General features: G+C 32.1%; 2 protein-coding genes across 3 annotated transcripts in view; one reads left to right on the top strand and one right to left on the bottom strand.

The window, feature by feature from the left end:
- The window catches only part of LOC139514232 (U4/U6.U5 tri-snRNP-associated protein 1-like), a 31,831-nt gene extending 23,834 nt beyond the window's left edge, over nt 1-7,997 (bottom strand). The window contains exons 1-4 of the mRNA XM_071303097.1: nt 7,448-7,997; nt 3,544-3,598; nt 1,287-1,351; nt 470-635 (exon numbers count right to left, since the gene is read on the bottom strand). Coding sequence (XP_071159198.1) covers nt 470-635; nt 1,287-1,351; nt 3,544-3,598; nt 7,448-7,658 — 497 coding nt within the window. The 5' untranslated portion in view covers nt 7,659-7,997. The remainder of the gene's footprint in view (nt 1-469; nt 636-1,286; nt 1,352-3,543; nt 3,599-7,447) is intronic.
- Nucleotides 7,930-16,044, top strand: LOC139514233 (ankyrin repeat and SOCS box protein 3-like). 2 transcript variants are annotated; one of them, XM_071303099.1, is made up of 8 exons: nt 7,930-8,161; nt 10,090-10,198; nt 11,060-11,158; nt 11,553-11,702; nt 12,464-12,721; nt 13,260-13,440; nt 14,077-14,843; nt 15,797-16,044. In XM_071303099.1, exons 2-8 carry the CDS (start codon nt 10,102-10,104, stop codon nt 15,991-15,993), a joined length of 1,749 nt encoding a protein of 582 aa, XP_071159200.1. In that variant the 5' UTR covers nt 7,930-8,161; nt 10,090-10,101; the 3' UTR covers nt 15,994-16,044. The 2 variants fall into 2 exon arrangements, with proteins under 2 accessions (XP_071159200.1, XP_071159201.1); XM_071303100.1 differs by having other exon boundaries at nt 7,935-8,002.
- Nucleotides 16,045-17,484: the final 1,440 nt, after the last annotated feature.

A 17,484-nucleotide genomic window follows, 5' to 3' on the forward strand; every position in this document is an offset into this window, starting at 1 on the left:
CAGATAACAGCCGAAGGCCACCAATGGGTCTTCAATGTAGCTAGAAACTCCCGCACCCTGAGGCGTCCTTCAGCTGGCCCCTAAACAAATATGCATACTAGTTCAGTGATAATGGACGTCATACTAAACTCCAAATTATACACAAGAAACTAAAATTCAAAATCATACCAGACTAACAAACGCCACAGGCTCCTGACTGGGGACAGGCGCAAAATTGCGGCAGGGTTAAACATGTTTTCTGAGATCTCAACCCTCCCCCTATACCTCTAGCCAATGTAGAAAAACAAACGCACAACAATACGCATGGTCAGTTTAATCATACAATTTGACAGTAACTTAAGCGTAATAATATGCGAAGAACAGTTGAGTACTCGAAGACTTGAAAACAATTGATTTAAGTCAGTAAAACTAATTGACTTTCTAGTTAATATCAAAATATTGCAGTCTGTCAAACTAATTAATCTCTAACCTTAGTTTCTGACTATGTTTGCGTTTTTCCTTCATTCTCTCCATTTTTTCTTTGAATTTATCTGTTTCTTTCTTAGCTGTAATGTTGACTGCTGGTTTATGTACGTCACCGTCTTCTGTAACAAAAGGAGCATCCTCTCCAGCCTCATTTCCATCCTCGTCTACGTCTAAAATAAATATCATAACAAATATAGAGCAACAGTCACAGCTGATTTGTATCGATAATTGAAGATGTGGGGTAGACATCAATAATAACCAAAATACATCTATAAGACAGTCTTAACAACAGACATGTGTTTGTACAAAATATAAAGCTTATATTGATGCAAGTTTATAAATTTTGTGAATAATTTAAACAAAAACAATCAATGTTTTGCCATCAACAACAAATTCTCTAAACTTTATACAATATAACATTCAGATATAACAAAAGAGAATCACTGAAAAAGATGAGTTCATACTACAATTACATAAAATATTTAGTTATTGGTATTTTGAAGAGTATTAAATTCAGGCTTGTATAAGCCAGTTTTATTCTCCAAAACCTGCCAGACAGGTGTGCCGATTATATACATGTAGTACATGTACAATAGCAAGAAATAAGAATAAAACTTGATTTCTCAAGGTTTGTTTATTTTCTGCCATGTTCTTTTTTTGAAATTGTAAAGGGCACACTATCATTTTCAAAACTAATATTTTTCCTAATTCATATATAATGAATGTGCAATTTTAATTCCAAATACATTATAAAGTGATTAATATCAAAATTGAATGCCTCATTACAAATTTTTTATTTCTATATATTTTCTTGTACCTACCCGCTTTAACTAGTGCTGGATAATTAACCTCTAGTGGTTTCAATCCAAGCTTAGCACGGATACGACTGAAAATATTCATAAAAAAATTCAAATCACACTGTTTCATTAAATAAAGATAAACTGCATGACTGCATGTCTTATTTCAGGTATTTACCTTAAAATATTAGAAAGATCATATCATAGTTAACATATGTACTAAGTTTCAAGTTGATTGGACTTCAACTTCATCAAAAACTACCTTGACCAAAAACTTTAACCTGAGCTTCACACTATCTTCTTTTTTGTTCAGTGGACCATGAAATTGGGGTCAATACTTTAATTTGACATTAAAATTAGAAAGATCATATCATAGGGAGCATGTGTACTAAGTTTCAAATTGATTGGACTTCAACTTCATCAAAAACTACCTCGACCAAAAACTTTAACCTGAAGCGGGACGAACGAACGGACGAACGGAGGCACAGACCAGAAAACATAATGCCCCTCTACTATCGTAGGTGGGGCATAAAAAAAAAGAAATTGTTTAGTATATCTTAAATAGATCCATAGACAATGTGCCTTCTTATTATTGAAACAAAACACCCTGATCTGTCAGGATCTCATCTCTGTTAGTATTGATTTAATTCTAATTGAGTAAATAAAACTAGAGGCTCTAAAGAGCCTGTGTCGCTCACCTTGGTCTATGTGAATATTAAACAAAGAACACAGATGGATTCATGACAAAATTGTGTTTTGGTGATGGTAATGTGTTTGTAGATCTTACTTTACTAAACATTCTTGCTGCTTACAATATCTCTTTCTATTATGAACTTGGCCAAGTAGTTACAGTGGAAAATGTTAGGAAAAATTTACAAATTTTATGAAAATGTTTAAAATTGACTATAAAGGTCAATAACTCCTTAGGGGGTAAATTGACCATTTTGGTCATGTTGACTTATTTTTATTAGGCCTTACTTTGCTGTACATTATTGCTGTTTACATTTTATCCCTATCTATTATACATGTAATATTCAAGATAATAACCAAAAATGGCAAAATTTCCTTAAAATTACCAATTCAGGGGTAGCAACCCAACAACTGGTTGTCCGATTCATCTAAAAATTTCAGGGCAGATAGATCTTAACCTGATAAACAATTTTACCTGATGTCAGATTTGGTTTTTGAGATATAAGCCAAAAACTGCATTTTACCCCCATGTTCTATTTTAAGCCATGGCGGCCATCTTGGTTGGTTGGACGGGTCACTGGACACACTTTTATAACTAGATACCCGAATGATGATTGTGGCCAAGTTTTGATTTAATTTGGCATAGTAGTTTCAGAGGAGAAGATTTTTGTAAAAGATTACTAAGATTTTCGAAAAATGATTAAAAATTGACTATAAAGGGCAATAACTCCTTAAGTTTTGGTCAAGTTGACTTATTTGTAAATATTACTTTGCTGAACATTATTGCTGCATACAGTTTATCTCTATCTATAATAATATTCAGGATCATAACCAAAAACAGCAAAATTTCCTAAAAATTACCAATTCAGGGGCAGCAACCTATCAACAGGTTGTCCAATTCATCTGTCAGATTTGCTCTAAATGGTTTGGTTTTTGAGATATTGTTCCCTAAAATCTGTCAAATATGTCAATGCCAACATATAAATATTTTTACAATATAATAGTCATTCATTATGACAAAAAATTAACCACAAAAGGGAAAGACTTGGACATGCATGGACAAAGACTTTTGACAGCAACATCAAAATTAGGGAGAGGTAGGTAGTTTCTGCATTTTAGCTTTAGATGTCAAACATTTAATTACAACAAAAAGGTTTTTTGACATGATAACCTTTGGTATTCTCCAAACATGACCAATAGAAACCATAGTCAGGACTTCTTTTTAAAATCTGATAGATATCATGAAGTTACCCCCATCTACTACATGTATTTGAGGAGGATTAGAATAAGCACATTTAGCAAGATATTGTCATTAGTCCAGTCATTTATAGTCGAAACATTATTACAGTAGAAACCTTCCATATATTCTTGCAACTGATTTAATATGCATGTACTCTAAATACAATAAAATCTTTCTTGATAAAAAGGAATGAACTAATGAAATAAAATAGCTTGTATAAAATACATCATTTATATATAAGTTTTCTGAACTTCATATTGATGTTTTTTTTGTTTGTTCCAGCAGTTACAATGTATTATGAATTATTTCAGGGTATTCATTTTTCTCTGAATGTCTTCTTTAATCACTTACTTTGTTTCTTCTATGCTCAATTCCAGGCCTCCACCACTTGCTGATGTCTCTTGAGCTACAAGTAGATAAGAAGATATCTTTAAAACAATTGTGCGCTAGCTTTTATAAGAAAAATGGCATGCCATGAACATTTCAGTTAAACTTATGATCATGAGATTTTTTTGTGAAAAGGGTCACAGAATTTTTATATTTCATATGATATGCAATTGTTTTGTATTGTAATGTTAAGTTATTTAGTGCAACAGTTGAAATATATATATTGAATTTGATCACATTTCATAGTTTTATCACAAAATGCAAGCAATGGAAATTAAAAAACTTGTACCATTAACATTATTAATGAAATGTTGAATAAATTAAAAATAAAGCATTTTTTATCATCATATTTCAAAAACTACCACGAACAAACTGCAAATTATGGTTGTCTACCTTGAGAAATATTGAAATTGAAATTGACTGATTTTACTGTAGAAAATCATTATGATGGTCAATTTTGAGGTTTATTATATATTCTAATTAATAAATAACTCAATAGTGAAACATCTGATGGCAATAAGCAGGTTTACTGTTATCACATCTTTAAAACACCTGTTGTAAATGTTTATTAGCTGAGGCTCATAAACATGTCACAAAAATTTTTATAGTATTTTCATGGAAAATGATTTTACACAAAAAGTGACGAAATTGATGTGAAATACTTTTGTCATTTGGAAAACAGGTTGTAAATAATGAAAAATTATTAGCTCTAGCAAAATCACTGCTTAACCCTGTGTCAACGTATATTTGTTCCACCTAGAACAAAAGTTCCACTGGAACTGTAATAAACAATGTCATAATACCTGTACCAGTTGGAACAAATATTCTATACCATTTATTCCGTTAGGAACATATACTGTAATATTTATTCCTGTGGAAATAATATTCCAGAATATTTCTTCCTTTAGGAACTTATATTATGAAGGACCTTCTATTCCGTGACACCTCTAGCTGCAGAAACATTTTAAAGTTGCATTATGTGTGCCAGAAACTTGATGTCAGTAACGTCTCATGCCCAACAATGACGTAACACCCTAATGACTATTACATTACGGAGGGAGGGTTGTAGGGGTCCTGATCCCAAAATCACAGGCTTAAAAACATGAAATTTAAAAAAAAATAATCCAGACATCCCTAAAATTGTAAAAAATAAATCCCGGATCCCGAAACGTTCAATCCCGAAAGCCCTAGCTTAAAAACACCTGATCCCCACGTCCTGCCCCCCTCATTTTGAACCTCTAAAGACATATATAACACAATGTTTAATCTTGAGGATTTTATCTGAAAGAGATAAAGCAAGAATGAGAAATTTGCATAAATTCAAACATGAACTAGAGGCTCTAAAGAGCCTGTGTCGCTCACCTTGGTCTATGTGAATATTAAACAAAGGAAGAAGATGGATTCATGACAAAATTGTGTTTTGGTGATGATAATGTGTTTGTACATCTTACTTTACTGAACATTCTTGCTGCTTACAATTATCTCTATCTATAATGAACTAAATTGACTATAAAGGACAATAACTCCTTAGGGGGTCAATTGACCATTTCAGTCATGTTGACTTATTTGTAAATCTTACTTTGCTGTACATTATTGCTGTTTAAAGTTTATCTCTATCTATAATAATATTCAAGATAATAACCCAAAACAGTAAAATTTCCTTAAAATTACCAATTTAGGGGCAGCAACCCAACAACGGGTTGTCTGATTCATCCGAAATTTCAGGGCAGATAGATTTTGACCTGATAAACAATTCAACCCAATGTCAGATTTGCTCTAAATGCTTTGGTTTTTGAGTTATAAGCCAAAAACTGCATTTTACCCCTATGTTTTATTTTTAGCTATGGCAGCCATCTTGGTTGGATGGCCAGGTCACCGGACACATTTTTTAAACTAGATACCCCAAAGATGATTGTGGCCAAGTTTGGATTAATTTGGCCCAGTAGTTTCAGAGAAGAAAATTTTTGTAAAAGATTACTAAGATTTACGGAAAAATGGTTAAAAATTTATTATAAAAGGCAATAACTCCTAAAGGGGTCAACTGACCATTTCGGTCAAGTTCACTTATTTGTAAATCTTACTTTGCTGAACATTATTGCTGTTTACAGTTAATCTCTATCTATAATAATATTCAAGATAACCAAAAACAGTAAAATTTTCTTAAAATTACCAATTTAGGGGCAGCAACCCAACAATGGGTTGTTGGATTCATCTGAAAATTTGAAGGCAGATAGATCTTGACCTGATTAACAATTTTACCCATTGTCAGATTTGCTCTAAATGCTTTGGTTTTTGAGTTATAAGCCAAAAACTGCATTTTACCCCTATGTTCTATTTTTAGTCATGGCGGCCATCTTGGTTGGTTGGCCGGGTCACGCCACACATTTTTTTAAACATGTTACCCCTATGATGATTGTGGCCAAGTTTAGTTTAATTTGGCCCAGTAGTTTCAGAGAAGAAGATTTTTGTAAAAGATTACTAAGATTTACGAAAAAATGGTTAAAAATTGACTATAAAGGGCAATAACTCCTAAAGGGGTCAACTGACCATTTTGGTCATGCTGACTTATTTGTAAATCTTACTTTGCTGAACATTATTGCTGTTTACAGTTTATCTCTATCTATAATAATATTCAAGATAATAACCAAAAACAGCAAAATTTCCTTAAAATTACCAATTCAGGGGCAGCAACCCAACAACAGGTTGTCCAATTCATCTGAAAATTTCAGGACAGATAGATCTTGACCTGATAAACACTTTTACCGCATGTCAGATTTGCTCTAAATGCTTTGGTTTTTGAGTTATAAGCCAAAAACTGCATTTTACCCCTATGTTCTATTTTTAGCCATGGCGGCCATCTTGGTTGGTTTGCCGGGTCACGCCACCCATTTTTAAAACTAGATATCCCAAAGATGATTATGGACAAGTTTGGATTAATTTGACCCAGTAGTTTCAGAGGAGAAGATTTTTGTAAAAGATTACTAAGATTTACGAAAAATGGTTTAAAATTGACTATAAAGGTCAATAACTCCTAAAGGGGTCAACTAACCATTTTGGTCATGTTGACTTATTTGTAAATCTTATTTTGCTGAACATTATTGCTGTTTACAGTTTATCTCTATCTATAATAATATTCAAGATAATAGCCAAAAACAGCAAAAATTCCCAAAAATTACCAGTTCAGGGGCAGCAACCCAATAACGGGTTGTCGCATTCATTTGAAAATTTGAGGGCAGATGGATCTTGACCTGATAAACAATTTTATCCCATGTTAGATTTGCTCTAAATGCTTTGGTTTTTGAGTTATAAGCCAAAAACTGCATTTTACCCCTATGTTCTATTTTTAGCCATGGCGGCCATCTTGGTTGGTTGGCCGGGTCACGCCACACATTTTTTAAACTAGATACCCCAATGATGATTGTAACCAAGTTTGGTTTAATTTGGCCCAGTAGTTTTAGAGGAGAAGATTTTTGTAAAAGTTAACGACGACGGACGACGACGACGACGACGGACGACAAGTGATGGGAAAAGCTCACTTGGCCCTTCGGGCCAGGTGAGCTAAAAATGTGACTTCGGATCGGCACAGCACATAGTCATCAATAAACCTTATCGCTAATCCCGGCTGACCCGGCCGCTTGAACTTTTGACGCATACAACAATCACTTTTCCATTGTGGCGTCAGCTATTTTGTTTTATGACGTCAAAATTTTATGGGAACCTGTGTGATATCCAGTAATGGCAGACAAATGGGGATAAGGTGTATATAATTTATGATGGAGTGCGGAAACTGAAAATAGAAGACACTCGGCAGTAAGGGAAATCAGAAAATAATTTTACATAGATGGAAGCCAAATTTCTTGACACCTACCAACATCTGCTAGAACTTTTTGTAGTGGTGCTCGATTGTAGTCATCATAGTTTTCATCATATCCTTCGTGAGTGTATTCTTGTTCATCTTCATGTGGTTTGTTGTCTTTTCGACTGTGTTTATGTCGCTTTCGTTCTCTCGATCGAGATCTGTGACGGTGTTTTCTTTTGTGTTCACGGTCCTTTTCTTTGTGTTTTTTAGACGACCCCATGACGGAATATACACTTGAGATCTACAGCATTAATGGGTAAAAACAGATATTTATTTACGATTTCTGTTCGTTGAATTACCGGAAGTTAAAAAAAACTACAGTAAAGTGTATAAAATAATGTTTTATAATGGGTTATGCCAAACTCAAAAGCGTCTTCTATAAAACAAATAAAAAACATAATTCCATAAATGGTTAGTATATCTAAGAATATATATTCAAAACTACAAATTGCAAAATATATTAAACATAAACGAACACTTTAATGTTCTATGAATGGTAAAGCTAATAACCCGGTCTACAGACAGACCATTTTGTGAGATGTGGAAAATCCATACAAACTAAAAGTAAAGTTGCTGTCTGACAAAAATAATGCATGCAATATGAATTCTCTTATTAAGAATATGAGAGGAACAAATAGCAATGATCAGAAAGAGCATTCAACTTTATCCCTTTTGACTCTACATGCTCTTCTCAAAAACCTATAGAAGGTTACAAATAAAAAGGTAAATTTGACAACTGGACTTTCATTTTTATACAGTACTTAATGAGGATAGGAATACCCATTACCGTCAGCCATCAAACGTTGTGATTTGTCAAAATATCTGTATCATGGTTCTTTAGAGGTCTTAAATGATAATCATTAATGTTATTTTTGGAAAAAAATAACGTGATTCTTAAAAATTTGTCATTTTTTAATTGTCATGCACCAAAAATTAATGTTGACATCATTTGACAAGTTTTTTTACTGTTATAAGTCACGAAGGTACCCGATTACAACTCTTCGTAATAGACAATGATGAAAGAATTTAGTCATCAGATGAAAAGATAAATAAAACAAGCTAATAATTATGGCTCATTCATTCAGTAAGTTTATCTGATTAAATCTGTTTTTCAGATATGAGGGGGGGTAGGAGGGGTCCTGATCCCAAAATCCTGGGTTTAAAAACACGAAATCCCGAAATTCCGGGCTTAAAAATATGAAATGCCGAGGTCCCGAAATTCGAAAAAATAATTCCTGGATCCCGAAAGGGTCAATCCCGAAATCCCGAGCTTAAAAACACCCGATCCTGGAGTCCTGATAAAGGTCCTATCCCCCCTCAGATATTATAAGCAATAGTAAGACTTTTATTAGTGTATGGTGTTCATACTACTCGTCTATATGATCATTACCTCATTTACATCGAGCATTGATAATGCAAAGTTGATATGAAAGTTTATGTTAAAATCTTAATTTTAATTTTATTAAATTGCAGTCATCTCTAACACTGACCCATATGACCGCACTTTTAAATATCAGTCTGCCAGTCATCATAAAAATCACCATAAAGTATATTAATGATTGTTTTTTTATTGAGAACATCTGTAATATTTATATTTCTTTTTATAATAGGTATCCTAATTTTTGTTTTTTGTTCATGAACATTAAAATGTGTTTTAAAACTGTCTGAAAACACACATATTTATAGGTTTTTACCCTGTGAATATACCACTGTCACTCTAATATAATTATAGTCAATTTATCTATTGTCAATTTATTGTTTCAATACTGTATGCCATAACCATGATAACCATTTAATGTAAATGTGTTAGTGCTAATAAATATTGTCTATTGTCTATTGTGATACGGTGTAAACCTTTATCTTTAAGACTTCAACATACTGTGGATTAATAATTATTTGTGGGATACCAATTTTCGAGGATTTTGTGAGTACAGGCAAACCATGAAATTAAATGTTCAATGGATGATAAAATTTTATGTAGGCTTGTATGGCATGTATGCAGACTTCATCAAAACCACAAAATTAAATATGCAAGCTTTCCTTAATCTAGAAAAATAGGTACCCTCGAAAATATATGAATTCAGAGTATATATTTTGTTTATTGTGCCCAACATTTTCAGTTTACAGACAAATTTATTTTTATTCTGATGACAGATGCAGTACAACAGTAAACTAGATTTTTTTTCATTTACAAATCATTTACACATTGCTTCATTTGTTATCATTTGTTGAAAGTTATGGTTATCAAATAAATTGTCTTTGATCTTGTTTTTTATGAACAATGTGCTGTTATTTTAAAAATTTCTTAATTTATGACAATCTGATTGAAATACAGAGTATGTATAAAAGAAGATGTTGTATGATTGCTAATGAGAAAACTTTCCACAAGAGACCTGGTGCCCAAATGTTACAGAAATTAACAACTTTAGATCACTGTAAGGCCTTCAACAATGAGAAAAGGCCATACCGCACAATCAACTATAAAAGGCTCTGTACACATAAGAATTTCTAAGACACAAATTTGTTTATTAAGAAAAAATGTACTCAAATACCAGAAATGACTACCGGTAAGCTATTGTGACATGTGAAGATACAAATGTATAAATACATGTAACATGTGAACATCTACTTCCATTTTTTCATTCTGATAGATTTGGTATGTAATGGATTTCAATGAAACCTATCAGGACACATGTTCTTCAGTAGGAATAGCAGCTCGTAATGGTGACCTTGGTCTGGTACAACAGTTAGTTTGGCATGGTATGTTTTTTTTAACAGCAATACTTCAAGTACTAATTATTGAAAAATCTTAAGGTATTTTTCTTCTGATCCGAGTTGCTGTTGACTTACTAATTAACCGTTGGTATGTTGTCTCCTAGAATTTTCAGTTTTGTATGAAGATGTCTCATTGAATAAATAATCTTACATCTCCAATTATTCATACCTAGAAAATTTAATAATAAAGAGTTGTGGTATGATTGTCTATTAACAAAAGCTGCCACAAAAATTGTTTGACAAGATATACACATGATTTAAAATGCCTTCACATTTAGAGGTTATGATTCTGTTTTCAAAAATGAATAGAGATACCTGAAGAAAAGCCATAAAACGACTTGTTAACGTCTTGTTAACTAAATGTTACATTACAGCAGCAAATAAATACCAGATCACATTTATTTACAAAAGCAAACCCCAAACTAAAACTTCATTGATCAAATGTATGGATTTGTTATTAAAGGCCTCAATGAAAATTACTCAATTTTTAAGTTCATATTCCTTAAATAATATATGTACTGTAGAAGTTACAGTACATATATTATTTAAGGAATATGAACTTAAAAATTGAGTAATTTTCATTGAGGTTACAGTACATATATTATTTAAGGAATATGAACTTAAAAATTGAGTAATTTTCATTGAGGCCTTTAATAACAAATCCATACATTTGTAGACATTCAAGAACAAAATAGAATATTTAAAATTATATACAATGATTTATTCCCAATTTTACTCAATTTTTTTTTTAAATTTAGCCACCTAGAAAAAGTCTACTTGTGATAACTCACATACTTATTATAAGTTGTGATTTTAAGGTATTTTATATATGAAATGATGTTTCAGGTCGTCTAGTAGATGTACGAGACAACAGAGGATGGACACCAATACATGAGGCTGCTGCTAATGGACACACTGGCTGCTTGGATTTTTTACTGAGGCTAGGTAGTTATCTATTACTTTGTACAGTTAGGAAAAAATAAACTATAAGGAAGGGAATGCATGTTTACTTTTTTATTTGAATTTACATTATAAAGATGGTTGGCTGATTAAATATACTTTTGTTGTACAATTCATCTGCTAATTAATAATGAAATCATTTATGACAGTGACCTTAATTTTTTTTACTGCATTCACTTTAAAAATGGAATACAACCCTCACTGAGAAGTCTATATAACATGAATTTTGACCTGTTGATAAATTGAATGTTGTGGACATATGCTCTTGCAATTAATATATTCAGTATTCAAAATGTTTAAACTAATTACCTTGTATCTACTAATAAACAAGGTATTAGGGTATACAATATATATTTAAGAAAAAGGATATTTCTTTCAGATGTTGATGTTGAGTGGAAAACATTTGAAGAGGAGACTTCATTGTTATTGGCAGCCAGAGGTGGCCATTTTGCATGTTGCAGAGCTCTTATTGGATATTCTGCAAACGTAAACACAACAACCAAGGAAAACTTTGCTCCACTGTGGGAAGGTAACTAAGCATGTTATGGGCAAACTCTTTATAGATGCCAGGATTAAAATTTTGTACACCAGACACATATTCCATTTTCAATAGAGTCATCAGTGACGCTCAAATTAAAAAAAATAATCAAAAAGGCCAAATAAAGTACAAGTGTTGAAAATCATTGATGACTCAAAATTCTGAAAGGTTTTACCTAATAAAGCTAAGGTAACTTTGGGGTGAGCTAGCAGGGTAATACCTGTAAAAAGGAAGTAGTCACTCCTTTTTGTATTGAAAGGGCAAGGTATGTTGGTACTCAATTTTTTTTTATACTGTCTTTAGTAAAGGAATTACATCAACTTGTTCATGTCTTTCCTTCCGTCTGTGTGTCTATACGTTAGTTGCTCTATCCCACAAAATTTGGTAGTGTTTTGCACAGAACCTTCAAATTATAGTTTTCCTGGAATTTGATGGGACCATGCTATACTGTATGTGGCATTTTCAAGAGCATCACTTGTCAACTTTCTGTGTGCGGAATAATTTAACTGTTTGCTGGACACTTAAATTTCACAAAGACTACAAATCAAGCTTCATTTGAGCATGCTACACTGTTGTGCTTTCAAATCTATGCTTATCAAAAAAATAAAATTCATTGAAAATACTTATAGTGGGGGTACCTTTTTATGAACACTTGCTCACATTTCAACTTGAAAACACTGTATATTCAGAGTTAAATGAATGCGTTTATGAGTGTAAAGACACCAGCATTCATCAATACTTTATAATTTTAGCTGTAAATGTGGATAACATGGATTGTGTAAAACTACTCCTGAGGAATGGAGCACACATAAACCATCAGATCTACACAGGTTACACTGCTCTACACACTGCTGCAGAGAAAGGTCATGCAACTATCCTGGCCTATTTAGTAGGACATGGTGCCAGACTTGACATTTGTGCTGACGAGGAACTAACACCTGTTTTCTTGGCCTCACAGTTTGGTCACAAAGATTGTCTTAGGATTCTTCTAAAAGTTGCTAAAGATAAAGGTATTAAAATAGAAGAATTGAAATATACAAATTCTCTTATAATTAAGTATAACACAGCTCTTTAAATATTTATGTCATCACTATCTACATTTTCTGTGAGAGAAACTTATTTCTGTATTATATACATCCATATTGCAATCCACATGATTGTTGTTAACATTCATTACATTTTTATTTAGTTGTCAATTACAGTTTATGGTATATTTGGATACCATACTTGGCTACCTCCACTTAATATTTGCCTTTATATGTAATTAGTAGTTTTATTATTACATACTTATTTTAAGACAAGATATTTGGAATACATATTTATTTTGAGGTTTTGGAAAAATTAAAATAACAAAATTACTGAACTTTGAGGAAATTTCAAAATGGAAAGCCCCTCATTAAATGGCAATGTTTAAAGCTCAAACACATCAAACAAATGGATAACAACTGTCATATTCCTGACTTGGTACAGGCAGTGATAATTAATTTTCCAATTTAAGGTATTCATTTACTTCATATTTAAATGTGATGTGTGTCTCTTATTTAATAGGTGTATTGGAAGTTGTAAACAGAACAGCATCAGACAATGCCAGCCCCTTGTTGATAGCAGCCCAGGGTGGACATGATGATTGTATTAGGTTGTTACTGGACTATGGTGCTGATGCAAATGTTCCTGTCAAAGATCTCAATGCTATAGCTGCACACTTTGCAATCTATCAAAACAAACCAAGGTTAATAGATGTCTAAAAGTCTTTAAAATTATTATTGGTACATTCAGAAAAAGTAAAATTGTTAAAAAAATAATTTACCAAGATGAAATTAATTGTTAAACCCAATTTTTGGTCAATACAAAAAATCTTAAAGGAGTGTTGCTCATAATACTGTAATTGGTCAGAATATTATGTAAGTCAGAAAATTATAGGTGCCAAAGCTAATGAGATACATATTTTGAAAGAAATTTAGTTATGCACAGAACCAAATATCATATCATATATTACATGCCAACAGGTGTACATTATTTTTCCTCAATCTTATTTGTAATGGAAGGGAATCATATGTTGTACTGCAGCAATAAGTGTAGTACTTATCCCAAAATTTGTGTTACATGTATTAGAACTGAATATTGAAAGGTTTCACTGTACTGTGTTCAAGGGTGACATGTTTTGTACTGATATAATTGTTTTGATAATTATTCCAAAATTTGAGTTATTAGGATTGAATTGATGAAGGTTTTGCTGTGTCCAATACTTTAATTTACTTTATGATTTTAATCTTGTATTCACAAAAAGAAAGTCAAAAATGTATAAAGTTTAGTTGTCTTACATTTATTTTCATATTTACATAATAATATTTATTATTTATTTTAGATGCTTACAGATGTTACTACCGGTAACAAACTTGGAATTTCTCTTCCACAATGCTGTACAGTTCATGCATCCTCTTTACTTGTCACTACAGCTAGAGGACACTACATGTCTGGAGATATTAATTGCAGCTGGACTAAATGTTAAGGCATTGATTCCATTCACAGAAGAACCATTTGAACATGAGAATGTCAGACATTTGCTATTTTCAGTGCTTGGGTATAAACATTGTGCTGGAATTTTAAGTCATGTCAGATATAAATGGCCAATGGTTGGTGTTGATCTCTTACTCCGAGCAGGATTGTCACCCAATCCTCAAGACCAATCAGAATTACCTCCCTTGGTAGCTTCACTCTGCAGAACTGCATATAGTTTATATATGACATTACTGAAGTTCCAAGCTTGTATAAATGTTTATCATGAAAGATGTGTAGGCAATTTGACAGTTTTACTTGCAATACAAAATGACCTTACCAATCATGTATTTGTTAAAGGATTTACGCAGAGGAAGATATATGGAAAATATTTAATACCACTGTTAATTCTTGGTGCTGATACAGAGTCTTGTTTTGAAACAATTGCGGATCATTATGATGATAGTGATAACACAAAGTTCACCCTGATAGATATTGTCAGGCAATCCAATGGGACCAATCTCTTCCCCATATTTGTGCTATTGATGTTCTTCACATGTCAAATTCCAAAAATGAACAAGTTCTGCGAGAGATTTTTTAGCAGAGAAGAAAATGAATATCTCCTGAAATTACAAGGTACATAATGTGTATTGTATTTTAAAGTTGATTTTAAAACTATCTAATTGAAGGACATCTCAGCATCTCTTTGGTTTGGCAGATGAAAGGTAAATACATCTTGAACAATTTATTCAAAAGAAAAAGAAATATACCCATGTCCATTTATAGCAAAACAGAAGTTCATGGTTTATGTCTGTCTGTTTGTCCTTCAATCTATGGCTACTTCATAGCTAATTGAAAGAGCTAGCAGTACTCCTTTGGAGTTTAAAACACAAAACTACAAAAATAATATAAAATTAAGTAAAGTCAAAAATGTAAAGAGTATGTATTATAAATTATTAAGCTATAAAAGCGTCAAGAAATGTGATAAGAAAATTACAGGATAATTGGCATATAGAATTTTGATTTTTTTTTTTACTTCTTTTGATTAAAAAACAGGAAGGGCTACAACTCTTAAAAACTTTATTTCATGCAAAGGAACATTGGGTTGATTTTTTTTCTTTTGGAAAAGTCCCAAAAGTTATACCTAGAAAAATCTGTTGTCTAATTAACAACATGAACAATGCCATTTTCATCTGATGATTCAAATACAATTTGTTTTGAAGTTGAACCTTATTTTTTTATGAATACAGACAAATATAATAAGATGAGCAAAACACACATAAAGGAATTAACATAAGATCATAAATTCATGCTAGTTTTCATCCATTCATACTTTTTTCTGTGTAATTACCTATTGTCCATTAATATGGTTTTCAATAAACTTATGAAGAAGAAATTTTATCATTTATGGGACATTGATTCTTACTTATATAACTCTTTCGAATCCAACAATGACTAAATGTAAATAGAATGTAAGAAATGGTGAAATGATTTAACCTGATTAAGATAATTCTCATTCATTAGATTTGATATATAATATTACAACAGAAATCTGTTTTAGTATTTTTAAGACTTTTTTTCTTTTTCAGATTCTAGTCATACGTTACAGCATGCTTGCAGAAAGAGGATTATTTTGTATTTTGCCCAGCAAGGAAGGTTAAATAAACAACTAATTGATAATTTGCCTTTACCAAGGATTCTACAAGATTATATTTTATTTAGAGATGACAGCATTCATTACAGTGATCTGGTGTTAGACGCTTTTAATTTTTTATTTGACCAATAAATGTTAGCATATTAATATTAGGAACACTTTAATAAATTATTCATCATGTTATATTTAATATATTTACTATTTATTTCTGTTTTTAAAGTCACATAATGCTAATCAGACTTGTCCATTGCGGCAGCAGTCCTTTTGCGCCAATTACTGTTTTTCAGGGGTATCATTTGCGCCAATATTCGGAACTCATCGTATGTTTTATTTTTGGTGCAAATGAAACCATCTAATTTAGATGCAAAAGTAGCATCTGAGAAAAAAAGTTGTGGCGCAAAAGAACGCATTTTTGGCGCAAACGGATCTCTCCCTCCATTGCTACCTATTGAATAGAAATTGATTAACAAATTGTTTTAATCACGCTCATGTGTTTTTTAGCCTGTCCATCCATTACTCTTTAACCTTCAGACCTTATCCCTATTTGGGAATCTGTAACACTTGAGATATTGATGTCATCCAACAATTCCTTTTTTCTTTGTAGTGTCAGACAAAATTTTAATGAAACCTTTGTGATGTATAGTAAAGGTGAACAACTATATATAAGGTGTATTCTTCTGATATGTATTTATGCATATGGTATTTCAAAATTAAGCTATTGTACTTTCAGAGGAATTCTAACCAGGTGGTGGTGGCATTAGCTATTTGTATTAGCCTTTTTACCTCAGAAGGTACAAAACAGGGATACTGCATACCTTATTTAAAGATGTCTTATGTTACCAAAGTTTTTGTCTGTCTGACAATTCATGGATCAAGGTTAAAATTTTATGACAAGTGTTTTCTAAATACAGTTTTTGTCTCACCTGTGACAAAAGTAGCTGTATGCCAGATATAGATATTACTATCCAGTGGTGTAAACTATTTGTATAAAGCATTTAAAGCTTTAAATCTCCTGTCTGCTTCTTTATCTTGTATGCTGCTAGCCTGCTACCTAACCTTACGTTAAAAAGTTTCCCTCTGTTATATGTCCTTGATCTCATTTTCATTGTTCATTGACTGCTTGAAAAAAAAATAAGAGTTTTTTTTCGTATCGTGCGTTTCTCACTTATTATGAATACTACTAGTATAGCTATATTTGGTATATGGGTTCCTTGTAACAGCTTCTTGTTCTTCTGACAAGATTCACCTGACCATGACCTCATTTCATGGATCAGTGATCAAGGTTTTAGTTATGTGATTAGGTCTGTTTCTCAAATACTAAAAGCAGTAGGATAACTTAATGTAGTGTATGCAATGACTGTAATAGGTACATGTCAGTCAGGTAGGTTTCATCTGACCTTGACCTCATTTTCATGGTTCCTTGGTCAATACTAAATCTTTGTGGTTATGCCTATTTTTCAGATATTATAATCAATTGGTCAACTACATTTCCTGAGTGGGTAACCTCATGTAATGTAAACACAAAAATGGTGACCATAAATTAATTTATGATAATCAGTTATGTGTCCCTTGCACATTTTTGTAGGTTTCATGTGACTGTGGCCACATATTTTCATCTCAACA

This window comes from Mytilus edulis, chromosome 3, assembly GCF_963676685.1.
Source record: "Mytilus edulis chromosome 3, xbMytEdul2.2, whole genome shotgun sequence".
Taxonomy (NCBI): domain Eukaryota; kingdom Metazoa; phylum Mollusca; class Bivalvia; order Mytilida; family Mytilidae; genus Mytilus; species Mytilus edulis.

Bases quoted from the DNA above. Each gene is read 5' to 3' on its own strand.
- LOC139514233 (XM_071303099.1), top strand. From the start codon at position 10,102: ATGGATTTCAATGAAACCTATCAGGACACATGTTCTTCAGTAGGAATA. The intron at 11,159-11,552 runs GTAGTTATCTAT...TATTTCTTTCAG, and splicing joins GGATTTTTTACTGAGGCTAG to ATGTTGATGTTGAGTGGAAA. The intron at 11,703-12,463 runs GTAACTAAGCAT...TTATAATTTTAG, and splicing joins CTTTGCTCCACTGTGGGAAG to CTGTAAATGTGGATAACATG.